A 21505-nucleotide genomic window follows, 5' to 3' on the forward strand; every position below is an offset into this window, starting at 1 on the left:
TCATTATAGCACCCAAATGAGTGCTATAATGGATATTATGCAACCCATTTGAGTTGCATAATGTTCATTAAAGCACCCATTTCATTGGTATGGAAAAGTAGGCCGTTTTATCACTCAAACGTCAACTGTAAACCAGGTATTATGATCAGGAATTGCAAAAAATATCTCATCAATATCCAATTATCCACAATAAATCCATTGCATATGGTCATTATACTTTTTAACCAAGCATTACAGTTGTTGACTTCGACTGTAGTGTTGATTTTTGAGATTTTTTGTCTATGCAGTCTGATTTATTAGGACAAATTTTTAAATTTTGTCCAACGATTCGTCATCGGGTTCGATGTCTTCTTCAACGTGAATGCAGCGATCGCTCAACAAGGTTCTGCCTATCAACTTCAAAGTCCACAGCTCACTTTTTGAAACCCCATCCGGATGTATGCGTTCATTCGTAAATCAATTAGTGCGGGTTTAAACGTGTTTCGTATGGGACGTGGTCAAAAAGTTAAGCAATTAGATCGTGATTGGACATGTTATGTATTGAACCCGGATTCGAGTGTTTAGTTTCATTTTGTGCGGTCCGAATGTAAATCAGACGCTTAACTTTCACGGGATCTGAGAATTTAGTTTTGTCCTGATTACTGTTCGGAGAATGAATCAATTAATCAATTTCTCCAAAACAAAATTTTCAGAAGCTCCACCTGAAATTTCTCCTGGAGTTCCTCCAAGAATTTCTCTTGAAGTTCCAACAGGAAATCCTCTTAGAGTACAGACAGGAATTCCTCCTGGAGTTTCTCCAGGGATTCATCCAGGTGTCTTTTTAGCAATTCTTCTTAGAGTTCCTTAGGGTATCAATCCTGGAGTTCATTAAGGAATTCTTCCTGGAGTTCCTCCAAGAATTCTACCTGTGGTTCATACAGGATATCTTCCTGGAGTTTCTTCAAAAAATCTTCTAGGAGTTCATCCAGAAATTATGTCTGGAGTTTCCCAGGATTTACTTCTGGAGCTCTTAGGCTTCTCCGGTAATTCCTGCTGGAGTTCCTGCAGGGATTCCTCCTGGAGTTTCTTCAGGAATTTATCCAAGGATTCCTCCTAGCGTCTCTTCGGAAATTCTTCTTCAAATTCCATTGGAAACTCATCCTGAACTGCCTCAACGAATCCTTCCAGGAGTTTCTATAAAAAAAATCTTTTTGGAGCTCTTCCAGAAATTACTCCTGGGGGAATCCAGATTTTTTTTTAATCTTTATTAAAAAAAATCAGAAAGAATCCCAGAGGGAACTAAGAAGGAATTCCTGGGAGAATTCAGAATAAAATTTTGAAAGAATCCGTAATGCATTTAAGGGGGAATTCCTGAGGGAATTCAGAAAGAATTCCGGGGGAATTATTAATGAATTTCGGAATTCAGAATGAATTTCGCGAGAATTCAGAATAAATTCCGGGGGAATTCAAAATGAATTCCTGTGGGAATTCAGAACGAATTCCTGGAAAAATTCAAAATGAATTCCTGGAAGAATTCAGAACGAATTCCTGGGAGAATTCAGAATGAATTCCTGGGAGAATTCAGAATGAATTCCTGGGCGAATTCAGAATGAATTCTTGGGCGAATTCAGAATGAATTCCATGGGGAATTCAGAACGAATTCCGGGGGAATAAAGAATGAATTTCGGGGGAATTAGGAATGAATTCCGAGGGGAATTCAGAATAAATTTCAGGGGAAATCAGAATGAATTCCTGGGGGAATTCAGAATGAATTTCAGGGGAATTCAGAATGAATTCCTGGGGGAATTCAGAATGAATTTCTGGTGGAATTCAGAATGAATTTCTGGTGAAATTCAGAATGAATATCGGGTGGAATTCAGAATGAATTTCTGGTGGAATTCAGAATGAATTCCTGGTGGAATTCAGAATGAATTTGGTGGAATTCAGAATGAATTCCTGGTGGAATTCAGAATGAATTCCTGGTGGAATTCAGAATGAATTCCTGGTGGAATTCAGAATGAAATCCTGGTGGAATTCACAATGAATTCCTGATGAAATTCAGAATAAATTCCTGGTGGAGTTCAGAATGAATTCCTGGTGGAATGCAGAATGAATACCTGGTGGAATTCAGAATGAATTCCTTGTGGAATTCAGAATGAATTCCTGGTGGAATTCAGAATGAATTCCTGGTGGAATTCAGAATGAATACCTGGTGGAATTCCGAATGAATTCCTGGTGGAATTCAGAATGAATTCCTGGTGGAATTCAGAATGAATTCCTGGTGGAATTCATATTGAATTCCTGGTGGAGTTCAGAATGAATTCCTGGTGAAATTCAGAATGAATTCCTGGTGGAAATGAATTCCTGGTGAAATTCAGAATGAATTCCTAGTGGAAATCAGAATGAATTCCTGATGGAATTCAGAATGAATTCCTGGTGGAATTCAGAATGAATTCCTTGTGGAATTCAGAATGAATTCCTGATGGAATTCAGAATGAATTCCTGGTGGAATTCAGAATGAATTCCTGGTGGAATTCAGAATGAATTCCTGGTGGAATTCAGAATGAATTCTTGGTGGAATTCAGAATGAATTCCTGGTGGAATTCAGAATGAATTCCTGGTGGAATTCAGAATGAATTCCTGGTGGAATTCAGAATGAATTCCTGGTGGAATTCAGAATGAATTCCTGGTGGAATTCAGAATGAATTCCTGGTGGAATTCCTGGTGGAATTCAGAATGAATTCCTGGTGGAATTCAGAATGAATTCCTGGTGGAATTCAGAATGAATTCCTGGTGGAATTCAGAATGAATTCCTGGTGGAATTCAGAATGAATTCCTGGTGGAATTCAGAATGAATTCCTGGTGGAATTCAGAATGAATTCCTGGTGGAATTCAGAATGAATTCCTGGTGGAATTCAAAATGAATTCCTGGTGGAAATCAGAATTAATTCCTGGTGGAATTCAGAATGAATTTAGGGTGGAATTCAGAATGAATTTAGGGTGGAATTCAGAATGAATTCCTGGTGGAATCCAGAATGAATTCCTTCTGAAATTCAGAATAAATTCCTGATGGAATTCAGAATGAATTCCTGGTGGAATTCAAAAGGAATTCCAGGGAATACCCCCTGGAGGAAAAGGAATTCCAGGAGGAATCAGAAATCAGAATGAATTCCACCAGGAATTCATTCTGAATTCCACCAGGAATTCATTCTGATTTCCACAAGGAATTCATTCTGAATTTCACAAGGAATTCATTTTGGATTCCACCAGGAATTCATTCTGAATTCCACCTGAAATTCATTCTGAATTCCACCAGGAATTCATTCTGACTTCCACCAGGAATTCATTTTGAATTCCACCAGGAATTCATTCTGAATACCACCAGGAATTCATTCTGAACTCCACCAGAAATTCATTGTGGATTCCACCAGGGATTTATTCTGAATTTCACCAGGAATTCATTATGGATTTCACCAGGAATTCATTCTGAATTCCTCCAGTTATTCATTCTGATTTCCACTAGGAATTCATTTTGAGTTCCACCAAGAATTCATTTTGAGTTCCACCAAGAATTCATTTTGAGTTCCACCAAGAATTCATTTCCACCAGGAATTCATTCTGAATTTCACTAGGAATTCATCCGGAATTTCACCAGGAATTCATTCTGAATTCCACCAGGAATTCATTCTGAATTCCACCAGGAATTCATTCTGAATTCCACCAGGAATTCATTCTGAATTCCACCAGGAATTCATTCTGAATTCCACCAGGAATTCATTCTGAATTCCCCCAGGAATTCATTCTGAATTCCACCAGGAATTCATTCTGAATTCCACCAGGAATTCATTCTGAATTCCACCTAGAATTCATTCTGAATTCCACCAGGAATTCATTCTGAATTCCCCCAGGAATTCATTCTGAATTCCACCAGGAATTTCTAAATTCAACCAGGAATTCATTCTGAATTCCACCAGGAATTCATTCTGAATTCCACCAGGAATTCATTCTGAATTCCACCAGGAATTCATTCTGAATTCCACCAGGAATTCATTCTGAATTCCACCAGGAATTCATTCTGAATTCCACCAGGAATTCATTCTGAATTCCACCAGGAATTCATTCTGAATTCCACCAGGAATTCATTCTGAATTCCACCAGGAACTCATTCTGAATTCCACCAGGAACTCATTCTGAATTCCACTAGGAATTCATTCTGAATTCCACCAGGAATTCATTCTGAATTCCACCAGGAATTCATTCTGAATTCCACCAGGAATTCATTCTGAATTCCACCAGGAATTCATTCTGAATTCCACCAGGAATTCATTCTGAATTCCACCAGGAATTCATTCTGAATTCCACCAGGAATTCATTCTGAATTCCCCCAGGAATTCATTCTGAATTCCCCCAGGAATTCATTCTGAATTCCACCAGGAATTCATTCTGAATTCCACCAGGAATTCATTCTGAATTCCACCAGGAATTCATCCTGAATTCCACCAGGAATTCATCCTGAATTCCACCAGGAATTCATTCTGAATTCCACCAGGAATTCATTCTGAATTCCACCAGGAATTCATTCTGAATTCCACCAGGAATTCATTCTGAATTCCACCAGGAATTCATTCTGAATTCCACCAGGAATTCATTCTGAATTCCACCAGGAATTCATTCTGAATTCCACCAGGAATTCATTCTGAATTCCACCAGGAATTCATTCTGAATTCCACCAGGAATTCATTCTGAATTCCACCAGGAATTCATTCTGAATTCCACCAGGAATTCATTCTGAATTCCACCAGGAATTCATTCTGAATTCCACCAGGAATTGATCCAGGAATTCATTCTGAATTCTTCCAGGAATTCATTCTGAATTCTTCCAGGAATTCATTCTGAATTCTTCCAAGAATTCATTCTGAATTCTTCCAGGAATTCATTCTGAATTCTTCCAGGAATTCATTCTGAATTCTTCCTGGAATTCATTCTGAATTCTTCCTGGAATTCATTCTGAATTCTTCCTGGAATTCATTCTGAATTCTTCCTGGAATTCATTCTGAATTCTTCCTGGAATTCATTCTGAATTCTTCCTGGAATTCATTCTGAATTCTTCCTGGAATTCATTCTGAATTCCCCCAAAAATTTATTCTGAATTCCCTCAGAAATTCATTCTGAATTCCCCCAGAAATTCATTCTGAATTCCCCCAGGAATTCATTCTAAATTCATTCTGAATTCCCCCAGGAATTCATTCTAAATTCCCCTCGGAATTAATTCTAAATTCCCCCCGGAATTCATTCTAAATTCCCCCTGGAATTCATTCTAAATTCCCTCAGGAATTCATTCTGAATTTCACCAGGAATTCATTCTGAATTCCCCCAAGAATTCGATCTGAATTCTCCCAGGAATTTATTTTGAATTCGCCCAGAAATTCATTCTGATTTCGGCCATGAATTATTTCTGAATTCTTTCAGGAATTTTTTCTGAATTCTTCCAGGAATTCACTCTGATTTCCCACAGGAGTTCATTTTGGATTCCCACGTATTTATTCTGAATTCCCTCGAAATTCATTCTGCATTCCGAAATTCATTCTGAATTCCCCCCGGAGTTCATTCTGAATTCCATCAAGAGTTCATTCTGAAATTCAGAATGAATTCCTGGGGAAATTCAGAATGAATTCCTGGGGAAATTCAGAATGAATTCCTGGGGAAATTCAGAATGAATTCCTGGGAAATTCAGAATGAATTCCTGGGGAAATTCAGAATGAATTCCTGGGGAAATTCAGAATGAATTCCTGGGGAAATTCAGAATGAATTCCTGGGGAAATTCAGAATGAATTCCTGGGGAAATTTAGAATGAATTCCTGAAGAAATTCAGAATGAATTCCTGAAGAAATTCAGAATGAATTCCTGGGGAAATTCAGAATGAATTCCTGGAGAAATTCAGAATGAATTCCTGGGGAAATTCAGAATGAATTCCTGGGGAATTCAGAATGAATTCTGGGGAATTCAGAATGAATTCCTGGGGGAATTCAGAATGAATTCCTGGGGGAATTCAGAATGAATTCCTGGGGGCAGGCTTGTAAAATGTCATCTGCGTGTCATTTGACTAATTTGATCATAACTTTTTTCAGTAGCCAAATTTACTTCATATTTTCAGATGTACTCATAACGCTTGAGTAGGGCTATATTTTTATCCAAGGGTACATTGCTCTAAATATAACATCTGAGGCTGGAGAGTGAAAACTTTCCAAAATGTCACGTGTCATTTGACATAATGTCATTTGAATGACATTTTGCCTCCCACGCCCCAGATTACATATTTACAGCAATGTCTTATTAGACAATGTTGTTGGCACATTTAAAGGCTAAAAGTTCGACATACCTCAGGAACCGATAGCTAACTTCTGAACAAGTTCTGGAGAAAATATACAAACGAATGCAAATGACATTTTACAACACTGCCTGGGGGAATTCAGAATGAATTCCTGGGGGAATTCAGAATGAATTCCTGGGGGAATTCAGAATGAATTCCTGGGGGAATTCAGAATGAATGAATTCCTGGTGGAAATCAGAATGAATTCCTGGTGGAATTCAGAATGAATTCCTGGTGGAGTTCAGAATGAATTCCTGGTGGAATTCAGAATGAATTCCTGGTGGAATTCAGAATGAATTCCTGGTGGAATTCAGAATGAATTCCTGGTGGAATTCAGAATAAATACCTGGGGGAATTCAGAATGAATTCCAGGGGAATTCAGAATGCGTTCCGGGGGAATTCAGAATGAATCCCGGGGGGAATTCAGAATGAATTCCGGGGGGAATTCAGAATGAATTCCGATGGGAATTCAGAATGAATTCCGATGGGAATTCAGAATGAATTCCGATGGGAATTCAGAATGAATTCCGATGGGAATTCAGAATGAATTCCGATGGGAATTCAGAATGAATTTCGATGGGAATTCAGAATGAATTCCAGGGAGAATTAAGAATGAATTCCAGGGGGAATCAAGAATGAATTCCAGGGGGAATTAAGAATGAATTCCGGGGGAAAATCAAAATGAATTCCGGGGGGAATTAAAGATTAATTCCGGGGTGATTTCGGGATGAATTCCGGGGGGAATTCAGGATGAATTCCGGGGGGAATTCAAGATGACTTCCAGAATGATGGGATCCAGGTTGAATACTTTCAAGAGATCCTCCACGAACTAACACATAGGTTTTTCTGGATTTCCTCGGAAAGTTCCTCCTGAACTTCCTCGAAATCCTCCAAGTGTTCTTCTGCAAATTTCTCTGAGAGTTCCTCTTGGATCCCCTCTAGGAATTACTCATGGACTTTCTCCAAATATTCTTGAAGAAACTCATGAAAATCCTCCTGGAACTACTTTTGGAATCTCTGCTGGAATTCACATTTTTTCCTGGACTTCTTTCAGATATTCATCAATAAATTCCTGCTGGAGTTACTTCAGCAATATCTCCCATGAATTCCTTCCAGAATTCAGGAATGTAGAATTGGAAAGCTTGATGAACTAATATTGTACAATTTTCCATAATTTTAATCATAATAAATATTTTATTCACTTTTGTTGTCGGTTGTTTGCAATCATATTGTACTCATTCAAAAATTGTTCTGTTCTACTAAATAAGGATCCATAACGTAGGGGAACTGTTCCGTTTTCCATCTCACTGAACGTATATTAATCTCATCGCAAAACAAAAAATACGGTACCAGTCTCGTCGTTTCTTTTTACTAACATGCTTCACTGACGAAACAAATAACACTAGTCAACAGTGTTTTACTCCCTTCAACCATTCTCAGTGTACTTGAAAGATTTTTCTTCGCTGAATTCAGTCATGTATTCAGATTTTTTGTAACACGTCCAGTTTTTGAGAAAAACGGGTTTAAATTTACAAAACTACGTATTCTTATGGGAATTTGGTTTCTCTGTTCTGTAAAGCTGGTTTTCGGTTTATAACTTTGAGAAAGAGGTTTGAATTATATAGAAGAAATCGTACAAGATCTAAGTAAGCTGTTGAATATTATTTGACATGTTCATTTGTTGTGAAAAACGGAATTTATTTCACAAAAGTACGTATTTTCAAAGAAATTTGGTTTCTCTCCTCTGCAAAGCTGAATTTCGGCTCCTTACTTTTAGAATAAAGTTTGAATTTGGTGAAATGGGTCTTGTAGAATGCATGTGGGTTGTTGGATTTCATTTGGCATGTTCAATTGTTGTGAAAAACGGAATTAAATTCACAAAAGTACGTCTTTTCATAGAAATTGGGTTCTCTCCTTTGCAAAGCTGAATTTCAGCTCCTCACTTTTAGAATAAAGTTTGATTTTTTTAGAATGGGCCTTGTGGAATGCATTTGGGTTGTTGGATTTCATTTGGGTTGTTGGATTTCATTTGGCTCGTTCGTTTGTTGTGAAAAACGGAATTGAATTCACAAAAGTACGTATTTTCATAGAAATTTGTTTTCTCTCCTCTACAAAGCTGAATTTCGGCTCCTCACTTTTAGAATAAAGATTGAATTTTGTAGAATGGGCCTTGTAGAATGCATGTGGGTTAGGGTGGCTCAAATTAGTATGAGAAAAACTTTGTTCAATTTTTGTGATGGGCCGCCCTCTTATTCGGTTCTATTTGATGGCCTGATGCTCTGGACAAAATTTCAGCCAAATCGGTCAACGTTTGGCCAGTGCTAAACTCGTCGGAAGTTTATATGGAAAAACGTATGCAGAAACATCCAAAAACAGTAAATTGCAGCTGGACTACACAACTTACGATGAAGAACTATGATACTCATTCAGATCTTGGAGAGTTTAATACAGAATGTTATGCAGAAAACCGCGAGAAGATTCGAGTTTGCCTGGCTAAGTTATTAGCATTTCTCTGCAGTGGGGTTTGAGCAAATTTCGTTTCTTTTACCTTTGAAAAGAAATAAATTCACCCCTACAACACTCCAGTAGAATGCTAATATCTTTGCGTAATAAACTGTAATCTTCTCGCGGTTTTCAGCATAACATTCTGTATTTTATTTTACAAGAACTGAATGAGTATCATGGTTCTTGATCGTAAATTGTGCCGTCCAACTGCAAATCACTGTTTTTGGATGTTTCTGCATACATTTTTTCATATAAACTTCCAACGAGTTTAGCACTGCCCAAACGTTGACCGATTTGGCTGAAATTTTGTCCAGAGCATCAGGGCATCAAATAGAACCGAATAAGAGGGCGGCTCATCAAAAAAAATTGAAAAAGTGTTTTTTGAGCCACCTTAAGTGGGTTGTTGGATTTTATTTGGCACGTTTATTTGTTGTGAAAAACGGAATTTCATTCACAAAAGTACGTATTTTCAAAGGAATTTTGCTTCTTCTCCTCTGCAAAACGGAATTTCGGCTCCTCACTTTCAGAATAAAGTTTGAATTTTGTACAATGGGCCTTGTATAATACATGTGGGTTGTTGGATTTCATTTGGCACGTTCAATTGTTGTGAAAAACGGAATTAAATTCACAAAAGTACGTCTTTTCCTAGAAATTTTTTATCTCTCCTATGCAAAGTTGATTTTCCGCTCCTCACTTTTAGAATAAAGTTTGAATTTGGTAGAATGGGCCTTGTAGAATGCATGTCAGTTGCTGGATTTCATTTGGCACGTACATTTGTTGTGAAAAAACGGAATTTAATTAACAAAAGTACGTATTTTCATAGAAATTCGGCTTCTCTCTTTTGTGAAGCCAAAAAATCCGTTTTTCACAACAAATCAATCCGCCAAATGTCATCCAACCAACCATATGCATTCTGCAAGGTCTATTCTACAAAATTCAAACTTTATTCCCAAAGTAAGGAGCCGAAATTCAGCTTTGCAGAGCACAGAATCCAAATTTCATTGAAAATATGTATATTTGTGAATTAAATTCCGTTTTTCACAAGAAATGTACGTGCCAAATAAAATACAACAACCCACACGCATTCTACAAGGCCCATTCTACAAAATTCAAAATTTATTCTAAAAGTGAGGAGCCGAAATTCTGCTTTGCAGAGGAGATAAACCAAATTTCTATGAAAAGACGTACTTTTGTGAATGAAATTCCGTTTTTCACAACAAATGTACGAGCCAAATGAAATCCAACAACCCACATGCATTCTACAAGGCCCATTCTACCAAATTCAAATTTATTCTGAAAGTGAAGAGCCGAAATTCAGCTTTGCAGAGGAGAGAAACCGAATTTCTATGAAAAGACGTACTTTTGTGAATGAAATTCCGTTTTTCACAACAAATGAACGTGCCAAATGAAATCCAACAACCCACATGCATTCTACAAGGCCCATTCTGCCAAATTCAAACTTTATTCTGAAAGTGAGGAGCCGAAATTCCGTTTCGCAGAGGAGAAGAAGCAAATTCCTTTGAAAAGACGTACTTTTGTGAATGAAATTCCGTTTTTCACAACAAATGAACGTGCCAAATGAAATCCAACAACCCACATGCATTCTACAAGGCCCATTCTACAAAATTCAAACTTTATTCTGAAAGTGAGGAGCCGAAATTCAGCTTTGCAGAGGAGAGAAACCAAATTTCTATGAAAAGACGTACTTTTGTGAATGAAATTCCGTTTTTCACAACAAATGAACGTGCCAAATGAAATCCAACAACCCACATGTATTCTAAAAAGCCCATTCTACAAAATTCAAACTTTATTCTGAAAGTGAGGAGCCGAAATTCCCTTTTGCAGAGGAGAAGAAGCAAATTCCTTTGAAAAGACGTACTTTTGTGAATGAAATTCCGTTTTTCACAACAAATGTTCGTGCCAAATGAAATCCAACAACCCACATGCATTCTACAAGGCCCATTCTACAAAATTCAAACTTTATTCTGAAAGTGAGGAGCCGAAATTCCGTTTTGCAGAGGAGAGAAACCAAATTTCTATGAAAAGACGTACTTTTGTGAATGAAATTCCGTTTTTCACAACAAATGTACGTGCCAAATGAAATCCAACAACCCACATGCATTCTACAAGGCCCATTCTACAAAATTCAAACTTTATTCTAAAAGTGAGGAGCCGAAATTCAGCTTTGCAGAGGAGAGAAACCAAATTTCTATGAAAAGACGTACTTTTGTGAATGAAATTCCGTTTTTCACAACAAATGAACGTGCCAAATGAAATCCAACAACCCACATGTATTCTAAAAAGCCCATTCTACAAAATTCAAACTTTATTCTGAAAGTGAGGAGCCGAAATTCCCTTTTGCAGAGGAGAAGAAGCAAATTCCTTTGAAAAGACGTACTTTTGTGAATGAAATTCAGTTTTTCACAACAAATGTTCGTGCCAAATGAAATCCAACAACCCACATGCATTCTACAAGGCCCATTCTACAAAATTCAAACTTTATTCTGAAAGTGAGGAGCCGAAATTCCGTTTTGCAGAGGAGAGAAACCAAATTTCTATGAAAAGACGTACTTTTGTGAATGAAATTCCGTTTTTCACAACAAATGTACGTGCCAAATGAAATCCAACAACCCACATGCATTCTACAAGGCCCATTCTACAAAATTCAAACTTTATTCTGAAAGTGAGGAGCCGAAATTCAGCTTTGCAGAGGAGAGAAACCAAATTTCTATGAAAAGACGTACTTTTGTGAATGAAATTCCGTTTTTCACAACAAATGTACGTGCCAAATGAAATCCAACAACCCACATGCATTCTACAAGGCCCATTCTACAAAATTCAAACTTTATTCTGAAAGTGAGGAGCCGAAATTCCGTTTTGCAGAGGAGAAGAAGCAAATTCCTTTGAAAAGACGTACTTTTGTGAATGAAATTCCGTTTTTCACAACAAATGTACGTGCCAAATGAAATCCAACAACCCACATGCATTCTACAAGGCCTATTCTACAAAATTCAGACTTTATTCTGAAATTGAGGAGCCGAAATTCAGCTTTGCAGAGGAGAGAAACCAAATTTCTATGAAAAGACGTACTTTTGTGAATGAAATTCCGTTTTTCACAACAAATGTACGTGCCAAATGAAATCCAACAACCCACATGCATTCTACAAGGCCCATTCTGCCAAATTCAAACTTTATTCTTAAAGTGAGGAGTCGAAATTCCGTTTTGCAGAGGAGAAGAAGCAAATTCCTTTGAAAATACGTACTTTTGTGAATGAAATTCCGTTTTTCACAACAAATGAACGTGCCAAATGAAATCCAACAACCCACATGCATTCTGCAAGACCCATTCTACAAAATTCAGACTTTATTCTGAAATTGAGGAGCCGAAATTCAGCTTTGCAGAGGAGAGAAACCAAATTTCTATGAAAAGACGTACTTTTGTGAATGAAATTCAGTTTTTCACAACAAATGTACGTGCCCAATGAAATCCAACATCCCACATGCATTCTACAAGGCCCATTCTTCAAAATTCAAACTTTATTCTAAAAGGAGCCGAAATTCAGCTTGGCAGAGGAGAGAAACCAAATTTCTATGAAAATACGTACTTTCGTGAATTAAAATACGTTTTTCTCAAAAACTGGACGTGTTACAGAAAATCTAAATACGTACCTGAATTCAGCGTAAAAAAATCTATTGAGTACATTAAAAATGGTTGAAGGGAGCGAAAAAAAGCTCAATTTTGTTGGATAGTGTAATAAACAAATCAAATTCCTTTTCACTGCTTTGTTTTTGGAAGGATGAACAAAGGAGCTATGGAATGAAGTAATGAACAGTTCCTCTAGTGAAAAATGACATGGGACAGCTATGCATGGCACGGCAGTTTAGGTTTGAGCACTTTCTTCGAGTTATAAATTTTGGACAGTAACTTTCGTAGTGCTGCGTGAACAATTCTGCACAACTAATTCAAGAGCCGTCCCATGTATTTCTTTTTTTTTTCTATCGTTCTAACTTTCCACAGTAATTTTGAGGCAATGAAACCAAAATGCAAATCAATGCCATTGGCGGCAAATATATCATTCATAAATTAATGGATATCTTTGCCTACTTGTGTCCTACAACTTATAATTTATTATGGAAAGCATATTTTGCTGTCGTTCACCATGTCTATGAAGATGTCTCGAACACGCTCCACAAAAAATCCATACCTCATTTTTAATCATGCCCCACTCATTTCTACCATCAACCCCATACTTACGCTACTAATCCTCCGAGAAAGGCCACGGGTCCTCCCCCGATCAGCCGTATCTTCCGGTGGCAGGAATCGAACAGCGAGGTCCGCGCGTGCGGCGGCGACGACGCATGACTGTGCAGACTCATCACACCTCCGGCCCCGGCCCCGGTCGGTCCATGCCCAATTATGTGGGCCGGCGAGCGTAGCATTGCTACCGGTGCTTGTGTTCTGCTTCCACTGTTTTTTTCTTCTTATTTTTTTCTTTTTTCTGCTTCTTCCGGTCGCTTGCTTCTAGCTTCCGATTATATCTCGAGACAATTTTTCACACAGCAACTTTCTCCAAGGTCGTTCGGCGTTTTCGTCGACTGGGCTGGCGCCGCCGATAATTTCCCTTCGACAAAACAGAGCATCACATCGCGCGACGATACACTTTCCACCGCGTTTTTGGCACTCTTGGAAATAAAATTCAAATCGATTCACAAAACCATCCACTAATTGAAAAACACTCGGAGCAGTAAAACAGGAGGAAAAAATTGTTCAGCATGAAATTGCACTTATTCCGATCGGCTCCAATCGAATCGATCTCGATCGCTTTTCTTCTGCGTAGAAAACCGCCTCATCGAAACACTTTTTGCTCGAGAAATTGAAAACGAAAAAAAAATCGAAAACGGACAAAATTTGCCGTTCGAAATCAGATCATAAAACCGAAAATAAAAACAATCCGAGAAAAGGATCGAAACTCCAAAGTTATCGCGTCGTTATTCACTCTTCGATGACGGGCGGGTAGTAGGCGGTTGAGTTTTGTGCGGGTGAGGATGGCCGCCGGCGACGTTCGTCTCCTGAGTAGTCGAATGAGGATCTAAAAGTAGAAAAGTGTGGAAAAGGAGCCACCCCTCGCTGGAGGCGGATTCCACCGGTTGGATTTGGTTATTTTTGACGGTCGAAATGTGATTATTGTCCAACTGCTGCTTCTGTTGTTGTTGTTGTTGCTGTTGCTGTTGTCGTTGCGAGATATTAGCAGGAAGGTAAACAGCCCATGGCGAAATATGAGATTTCAATAAAACTTACAACGTATTTGATATTTTCGGGATTTCGTGGTCCTTTAGAAAGTTTATCCTTTGGAGAAGTTTATAGAGTTTTTGACAAATGGATTTATGAAAAATAAAAAACATTTTTCATCGGGCGAACATATTTTAGTTCAACCAAAATAAACGTAATAAACGTTAACGAAGTACACTCGCAAACAATATCGAGTCAGTCGAATAATAATTATAATCAACGATTGCCGTTGGCGATTTTCGATTTCAGTTCGACTCGCAGTCAGTGACTTGCAAAAAAGAAATTGCTGTTGGACTTCTGGATGAACGACAAGTTTAAATTATTGTTTAATTACTGTGTGAGTAAGCCAGAAAATCTGCATATTTGTGCACCATTTAAAAAAAACACTTTTTGACATGCTGTTTGGTTAGATTGAACATTTACGAGTTTGCAACAAATTGCTTAATAAAAATAGGTATTTTGAAATTGAAAAATAAATCCAATAAAAAAAGAAAAATAAAAGAATAAAAACAAATCTGTGCGAGCCATAAATCAAAAACAAATAATCGTTCAACAAATCCATCCACAGTTCCGAACCGTGGATTATGAGGGACCTTATCTGAACGATCATGGTTGGCTCATACATAAAACACTTGTTCCCGTTTGTTCCCTTCCTGCTTTCTGGCACACGACCTGGAACCCTTAACCTCTTCCATGCCCTCAGGGTCCGCCAAGTCCGACTACTTGTTGCCAACTTTTCCCCATTCGCACCCAGCGGTAGCAAAATTAGATTTACAAATTATCCATTTTATGCCGGACCGAAAAAAAAACTGCGACTAACTGCTAGTGGAGGCCGCGCCACGCTACCGTTGGGGCGCGCACAAAACAAGGTTAAGTGCTTTCAAGTTTGGGATTGTACTTGCGAGTGAATGACCCCTTGCCCAGTGAGTGAGTTCAAGCTCAAAGTGCCCCCCAAATTTAAGCGATGGCCATTGACCATGGAATTAGTGGGCTCCAACGAGTACAAGCCCTGTTTCACACCGCTTTGTTGTTTCACCCGCAAAGGGCCAATCGTGGGGTTTCTCCTTTTTTTTACGAACGATGACGAACGATTCGCGGCGAAAGCTGAAAGCCTGAAAGTCTTTGTTTGAATCGATCACCGACCGGACCCGGTGATGGATTTCTCCCGCTTGGATGCACACACAGAAGAAGGCAGCATTTGGGATGGACGACGGATTGCATTGCGGCTGCAGACTTTAGACTACGGACGGCGATTTATGGTTCGTTTCGTATTCGACGCGGTGACTTTGGAAAACTTTGGGCCTTAAGGCTGTGGATCTTTGTGTGTTGTGTTTGTCGGGAGATTTGGAGCGTGATCGATTCTGATTTGCTGTGGTGGCACAACAACCAGCTGCGACAGGTGCACAGCTGATGCTGTCTGTCTGATGAAGACCGATGAAAAAATGGGTTAAGTACTGCCATGAGACAGGAATGCTAATTTTGCACGGTTGGTAACTTTGTTGCATTGATTCGGTGCTAAGCTTGGATCTGTCTTAATTTGAATAAGAGAAAACACAAGTCCCTTGAATTGTTTCAATGTATTTTTCTCGTTTTAGAAAGCAGAAAATAAGGTAACCAATTAGAATATATTCAAATCAAAAGTTGAATTTATGTGGAAGTTAAAATGTGGAATGCAGACCAAGTTTTCTTTAGAACGGTTTGATTCAATCGAACTTAAGAATCCCCACATTAACACTCCATAAACCAAGCCTCCGAAATAGTCGGAACGCTATTTTCAAATCGCTATGTCTCAGCCGTTGAGACTTCCGATCGGACCAAAAATGACCTCTCTGGACCTCAAAACGTCGGAGCAAGTCGTGATTTTCATACAAATTGCGTGGCTGGTGCTCACCACCTCGAGGTTCATGTTGATATAAGTAAGATATTTTGGAATCCGTAAAATTTAGAAAGTTCTTCAAATTTGTTCAAGAGGTCAAAGCGAAGCTGCCGCAGATCATGATATTTCCGAACTTAACCGCTTGGCGGCGCTAGTGTATATGGAAATACTCGATGGGTTAGATATTGTAGAATCAGTAAGATTTTGAAAGCTGCCGTCTTCTACAAATTTGCCCTACAACTGCTCTTCCACCTAAATGAGTTCTGTGCATGATTGGATGCGTTCGCATTAGGACGCAAAATTGTCGCGAAATGCTTTCTGCCGCCGGTGAGTGAATAAAGATAGGCGTTCGTCAGAATTAATTTTGTTTTGCTTTGTGCGGCCGGTAAATAAATAAGTTAGTGCGTGTTTGTGTTTCCAAAAGTGCACAGAACGATCGCGCGATCATGGTGGGTATTTGATCGTATTTCAGGTTACACGCCGGTTTAATGTCCTTACCTATTAAACCGACTTGTAACCTGAAATACGATCAAATACCCACCAGTTATTTTATTCAACGGCCGCACAAAGAAGAACAAATCATTTCGAATGATCGCGCGATCGAGTAGAATATTTTCAATGCGCATAATTATAAATAGCATCCCATAGATCGCATCGCTTACCGAATTGAATCCAGAGAAAATATCCTTTGTAACTAACACAATATCCTATCCCAAGACAATCGCGGAGATACAGAGGTATACTCGGTCTCTGGTAGTAACGAGGGTCGGTCTAATATACCACAATAACCATTTCGTTGCCAGAAAAAGTGGTACATTTACAGTCACTCACTAAAATCAGCTTATTTAAAAGAATATTCGGCAACATGGATTTTTTTCAAAATAGATTGTTACCCTTTTTGACGTAGAATTACGTCCTTCGGTAAGATAGGGGGTCATTCCAAAATTTAACATTTGGGACCGTCACGAAAAGAGGTTAGGAAGTACGAGCCAATAACTCAGCCGTTTTTCAACGGATTCCGAAGATTTTGGTATGAATCTCTAAGATTCTATACAACTATCGTAAACAATTGATTCAATGCATATAACTATTGAAAAATTCAATTTTTTCAGCCAATGTTGAAATTGCATTTTTACACGAAATTGCCTACATTTCGGCTATTGGCCATCCGGCATGAACATGGATAAAATGTTGATGATCAAACTTTGTATGAGGGGTCCCGTGGCTTAGTTGGCTACACGTCCGCTTTATAAGCGGATATAATGTGACAGGGTAGAGAACCATTTGGGCAGCACCCCCTATTCCCGTCAGCAACGTTCATTACTCGAGCGTATTACAGCCGAATTATTTGTTTTTTTTTGTACATGTTTAGTTTCTGCCGATATCTAGTGATGTACAAAAAATCAAGCCATTTCTTTTTCATGCATTAACGAAATCCAGGAGTTCCTCCGCGAGTTCTTCCGAAACTTCCTTTGGAAGATCCTCCGGGAATTCTTTCGGATCCTTCGGGAAATCCTCCGGAAGATGATTCGGGACTTTTGAGAATACCTCCGGGAAATCTTCTGGAGGTTTCTCCAGGATTTTTTCCGTTAGATCCTTCGGGCAAGCTTCCGGAAGTTTATTAGGAAAGTCCGCCTGAAGTCAATTCGGGTTATTCCTGCGGAAGCCGAGAATTTCTTCGGAAATTGTCCCAGAAGTTCCGAGCAGTTCCTCCGGGAATTCCTCCACAAGCCCCTTCGAGAATTACTCCGGAAGTTCCTCCGGGAATTATTCCGGAAGTACCTACGAGAAGTTCCTCCGAGAATTCCTTCGGAAGTTTCCCGGAGAATCCTCCAGCAATTTTTCCCGAAGATCCTTCATGCATTCCGCCGGATGTTTAATGGGAAATTCTTCCAGAAGTTCCTTCGAGAATTCCGCCTATACATTCGGGAATTCCTCCGGAAACTCATTCAAAAGTTCCTCGGGGAATTTCTCCGGAAGCGTCTACGAGCAGTTTTGATGATGATAACGATGGTCCCGCCACATGGTCCCTCCAGAAGCTCCTCAGGGAATTGCTCCGAAAGTTCCTCCGGGAGTTATTCCGGAAGTACCTACGAGAAGTTCTTCCTGGAATTCCACCGCAAATTCATCCGGGAATTTCTTTAGAAATTCTTCCGGGAATTCCTCCGGAAGTTTCTCCGATAATTCCTCCACAAGCTCTTCCTAGAATTCTTTCGTAAGTTTCTCCCAGAATATTTCCGGAAGTTCCCCTAGGAATTATCCAAAAATTCCTCCGCAAGCATCTTCGGGAATTCCTCCGCAAGTTCCTCTAGGAATTCCTCCAGAAGTTCCTCCGGGAATTCCTTGTGAAATACCTCCAGAAGTTTCTCCGGAAATTCTTCAAGGAATTCCTCCAGAAGTTCCTTCGAAAGCTTCTCCGGGAATTCCTCCTAGAGTTCCACCGGAAATTCCTCCAGGAGTTCCACCGGAAGTTCCTCCGGGAGTACCTCCAGAAGTTTCTCCGAGAATTCCTCAGGAAGTTTCTCTGAGAATTCATCCGGAAGCTCCTTCGGGAATTTCTCCGACAATTCCTCTGGAATTTTCTCCGGGAAATCCTCCGCAAGCTCCTCCGAGAATTCTTCCGGAGATTCCTCCAAACATTTCGCCGGGAATTCCTCATGAAGTTCCTCCGGGAATTCCATCGGAAGTTCCTTCGAGAATTCAACCGATAGTTTCTCCGAAAATTCCTCGAGAAGTTTCTCCGAGAATTCCTCCACAAGCTTTTCCGAGAATTCTTCCAGAAGTTCCTCTAGGACAGCGTTTCTCAACCTATTTCTTGAGAGGTATCCCTTCGAACTTCTGCATCCATTGAGGTACCCCCTAATTTGATCGCCGTGATGAAAATTAGCATAAATAACAAGATGTATGAAAAACAGAACAGGCTCTCATTGTTTCTATCCAAAAATTTTAGTAATTCCGTGAAATTTTGAAATTTCACGAAATTGAAATTCAAATTAGGTTTATTCATCAAGCTTCTGAGATTCTTGAAAGGAGGCTTCCGAGCCTCTAGAAAGGAGGTTTCCGAGCCTATTGAAAGGAGGCTTCCGAGCCTCTTGAAAGGAGGCTTCCGAGCCTCTTGAAAGGAGGCTTCCGACCCTCTTGAAAGGAGGCTTCCGAGCCTCTTGAAAGGAGGCTTCCGAGCCTCTAGAAAGGAGGTTTCCGAGCATCTTGAAAGGAGGCTTCCGAGACTCTTGAAAGGAGGATTCCGAACATCTTAAAAGGAGGCTTTCGAGCTGCTTGAAAGGAGGATTTCAGGCTTCCGAGCAACTTGAAAGGAGGCTTCCAAGCATCTTGAAAGAAGGCTTCCGAGCCTCTTGAATAGAGGCTTCCGAGCCTTTTAAAAGAAGGTTTCCGAGCTTCTTGAAAGAAGGCTTCCGAGCTTCTTGAAAGAAGGCTTCCAAGCCTCTTCAAAGGAGTCTTTCGAGCCTCATGAAAGGAGGCTTCCGAGCCTCTTGAAAGGAGGCTGAGCCTCTTGAAGGAGGCTTCCGAGCCTCTTGAAAGGAGGCTTGAGCCTCTTGAAAGGAGGCTTCTGAGCCTCTTGAAAGGAGGCTTCCGAGCCTCTTGAAAGGAGGCTTCTGAGCCTCTTGAAAGGAGGCTTCCAGGCCTCTTGAAGGAGGCTTCCAGGCCTCTTGAAAGGAGGCTTCCTGAGCCTCTTGAAAGGAGGCTTCCTGAGCCTCTTTGATGGAGGCTTCCGAGCCTCTTGAAAGGAGGCTTCCGAGCCTCTTGAAAGGAGGCTTCTGAGCCTCTTGAAAGGAGGCTTCTGAGCCTCTTGAAAGGAGGCCTCCGAGCCTCTTGAAAGGAGGCTTCCGAGCCTCTTGAAAGGAGGCTTCCGAGCCTCTTGAAAGGAGGCTTCCGAGCCTCTTGAAAGGAGGCTTCCGAGCCTCTTGAAAGGAGGCTTCCGAGCCTCTTGAAAGGAGGCTTCCGGGCCTCTTGAAGGAGGCCTGAGCCTCTTGAAAGGAGGCTTCCGGACCTCTTGAAAAGAGGCTTCCAGGCCTCTTGAAAGGAGGCTTGAGCCTCTTGAAAGGAGGCTTCTGAGCCTCTTGAAAGGAGGCTTCCGAGCCTCTTGAAAGGAGGCTTCCGAGCCTCTTGAAAGGAGGCTTCCGAGCCTCTTGAAGGAGGCTTCCGAACCTCTTGAAAGGAGGCTTTTGAGCCTCTTGAAAGGAGGCTTCCGAGCCTCTTGAAAGGAGGCTTTCGAGCCTCTTGAAAGGAGGCTTTCGAGCCTCTTGAAAGGAGGCTTCCGAGCCTCTTGAAAGGAGGCTTCCGAGCCTCTTGAAAGGAGGCTTCCGAGCCTCTTGAAAGGAGGCTTCCGAGCCTCTTGAAAGGAGGCTTCCGAGCCTCTTGATAGCCTTTTGCAACGGTGTTACACAGCTTTCAAAAAAGGCATTTGGGCCTCTCAAATAGGGACTTCCAACCCTCTAGATTCTAGATTTTAGTTCAGAAGCATATTCTTAAGTTATTCAACTTGTTATTGGTCTCGATCAGATGAATTGAATTGATGAATTTTTGTTCGTTTGGCCTTTTGTCCGATAGCCTAGTTGGGTTTGTGGCAAGACTAGGCTTTGATTTACTGATCGCCATGCATATTACGTACAACACAAAGTTGTAGAATCATAAATTATACAATTATGAAAAACTTTATCAATAAGTTTTAATTGGAATTGTAATACATCAGCCATAATGCATTTCTGTCCGAGGTACCTCTTGGGGCTAGCGAAGGTACCCCCAGGGGTACATGTACCCCAGGTTGAGAACCGCTGCTCTAGGAGTTGTCCGGAAATTCCTCCGAGAATTCTCCAGTAAGCTTCTCCGGGAATTCTTCCGGAAGTTATTCCAGAAATTCCTCCGGAAGTTCCTCCAGAAGTTCCTACAGAAGTTCCTACAGAAGTTCCTCCAGAAATTCCTCAGGGATTTCCTACGGAAGTTTCTCCGGGAAACCCCCGAACGTTCCTCCGGGAATTCCTCCTAAAGTTCTTCCAGGAATTCCTCTGGGAGTTCCTCCGCAAACTCCTCCGAGAGTTTCTCCGAAAGCACCACCGGAAGTTCCTCCGATAATTCCACCGCAATTCCTCCACAAGCTCTTCCGAGAATTCTTTCGAAAGTTTCTCCCAGAATATTTCCGGAAGTTCCCCTAGAAATTGTCCGAAAATCCCTCCGCAAGCATCTTCGGGAATTCCTCCGGAAGTTCCTGTGGGAATTCCTCCAGAAGTTACTCCGAAGATTCCTCGTGGAATACCTCCGGAAGTTTCTCCGGCAATTCCTCCAGAAGTTCCTTCGAAAGCTCCTTCGGGAATTCCTCCGGGAGTTCCACCGGAAGTTTTTCCAGGAGTTTCACCGGAAGTTCCTCCAGGAGTTCCACCGGAAGTTTCTCCGGGAGTACCTCCGGAAGTTTCTCCGAGAACTCCTCAGGAAGTTTCTCTGAGAATTCCCCGGGAAATCCCCCGGAAGT

General features: G+C 40.4%; 1 protein-coding gene across 9 annotated transcripts in view; it reads right to left on the reverse strand.

Moving 5' to 3' along the window:
• Positions 1-21505, reverse strand: part of LOC134225541 (MOB kinase activator-like 2) — a 539900-nt gene that overhangs the window by 270037 nt on the left and 248358 nt on the right. For 4 of the 9 annotated variants that reach the window (XM_062705713.1, XM_062705712.1, XM_062705710.1 and 1 more), the window contains one exon: positions 13110-13944. The exons of 3 other annotated variants lie outside the window; for them this stretch is intronic. In XM_062705713.1, coding sequence (XP_062561697.1) covers positions 13110-13294 — 185 coding nt within the window. In that variant the 5' untranslated portion in view covers positions 13295-13944. Of the gene's footprint in view, positions 1-13109; positions 13983-21505 lie in introns of all 9 variants that reach the window. 2 more of the 9 variants (XM_062705715.1, XM_062705711.1) reach the window with 2 other exon arrangements.

This window comes from Armigeres subalbatus, chromosome 3 (assembly GCF_024139115.2).
Source record: "Armigeres subalbatus isolate Guangzhou_Male chromosome 3, GZ_Asu_2, whole genome shotgun sequence".
Taxonomy (NCBI): domain Eukaryota; kingdom Metazoa; phylum Arthropoda; class Insecta; order Diptera; family Culicidae; genus Armigeres; species Armigeres subalbatus.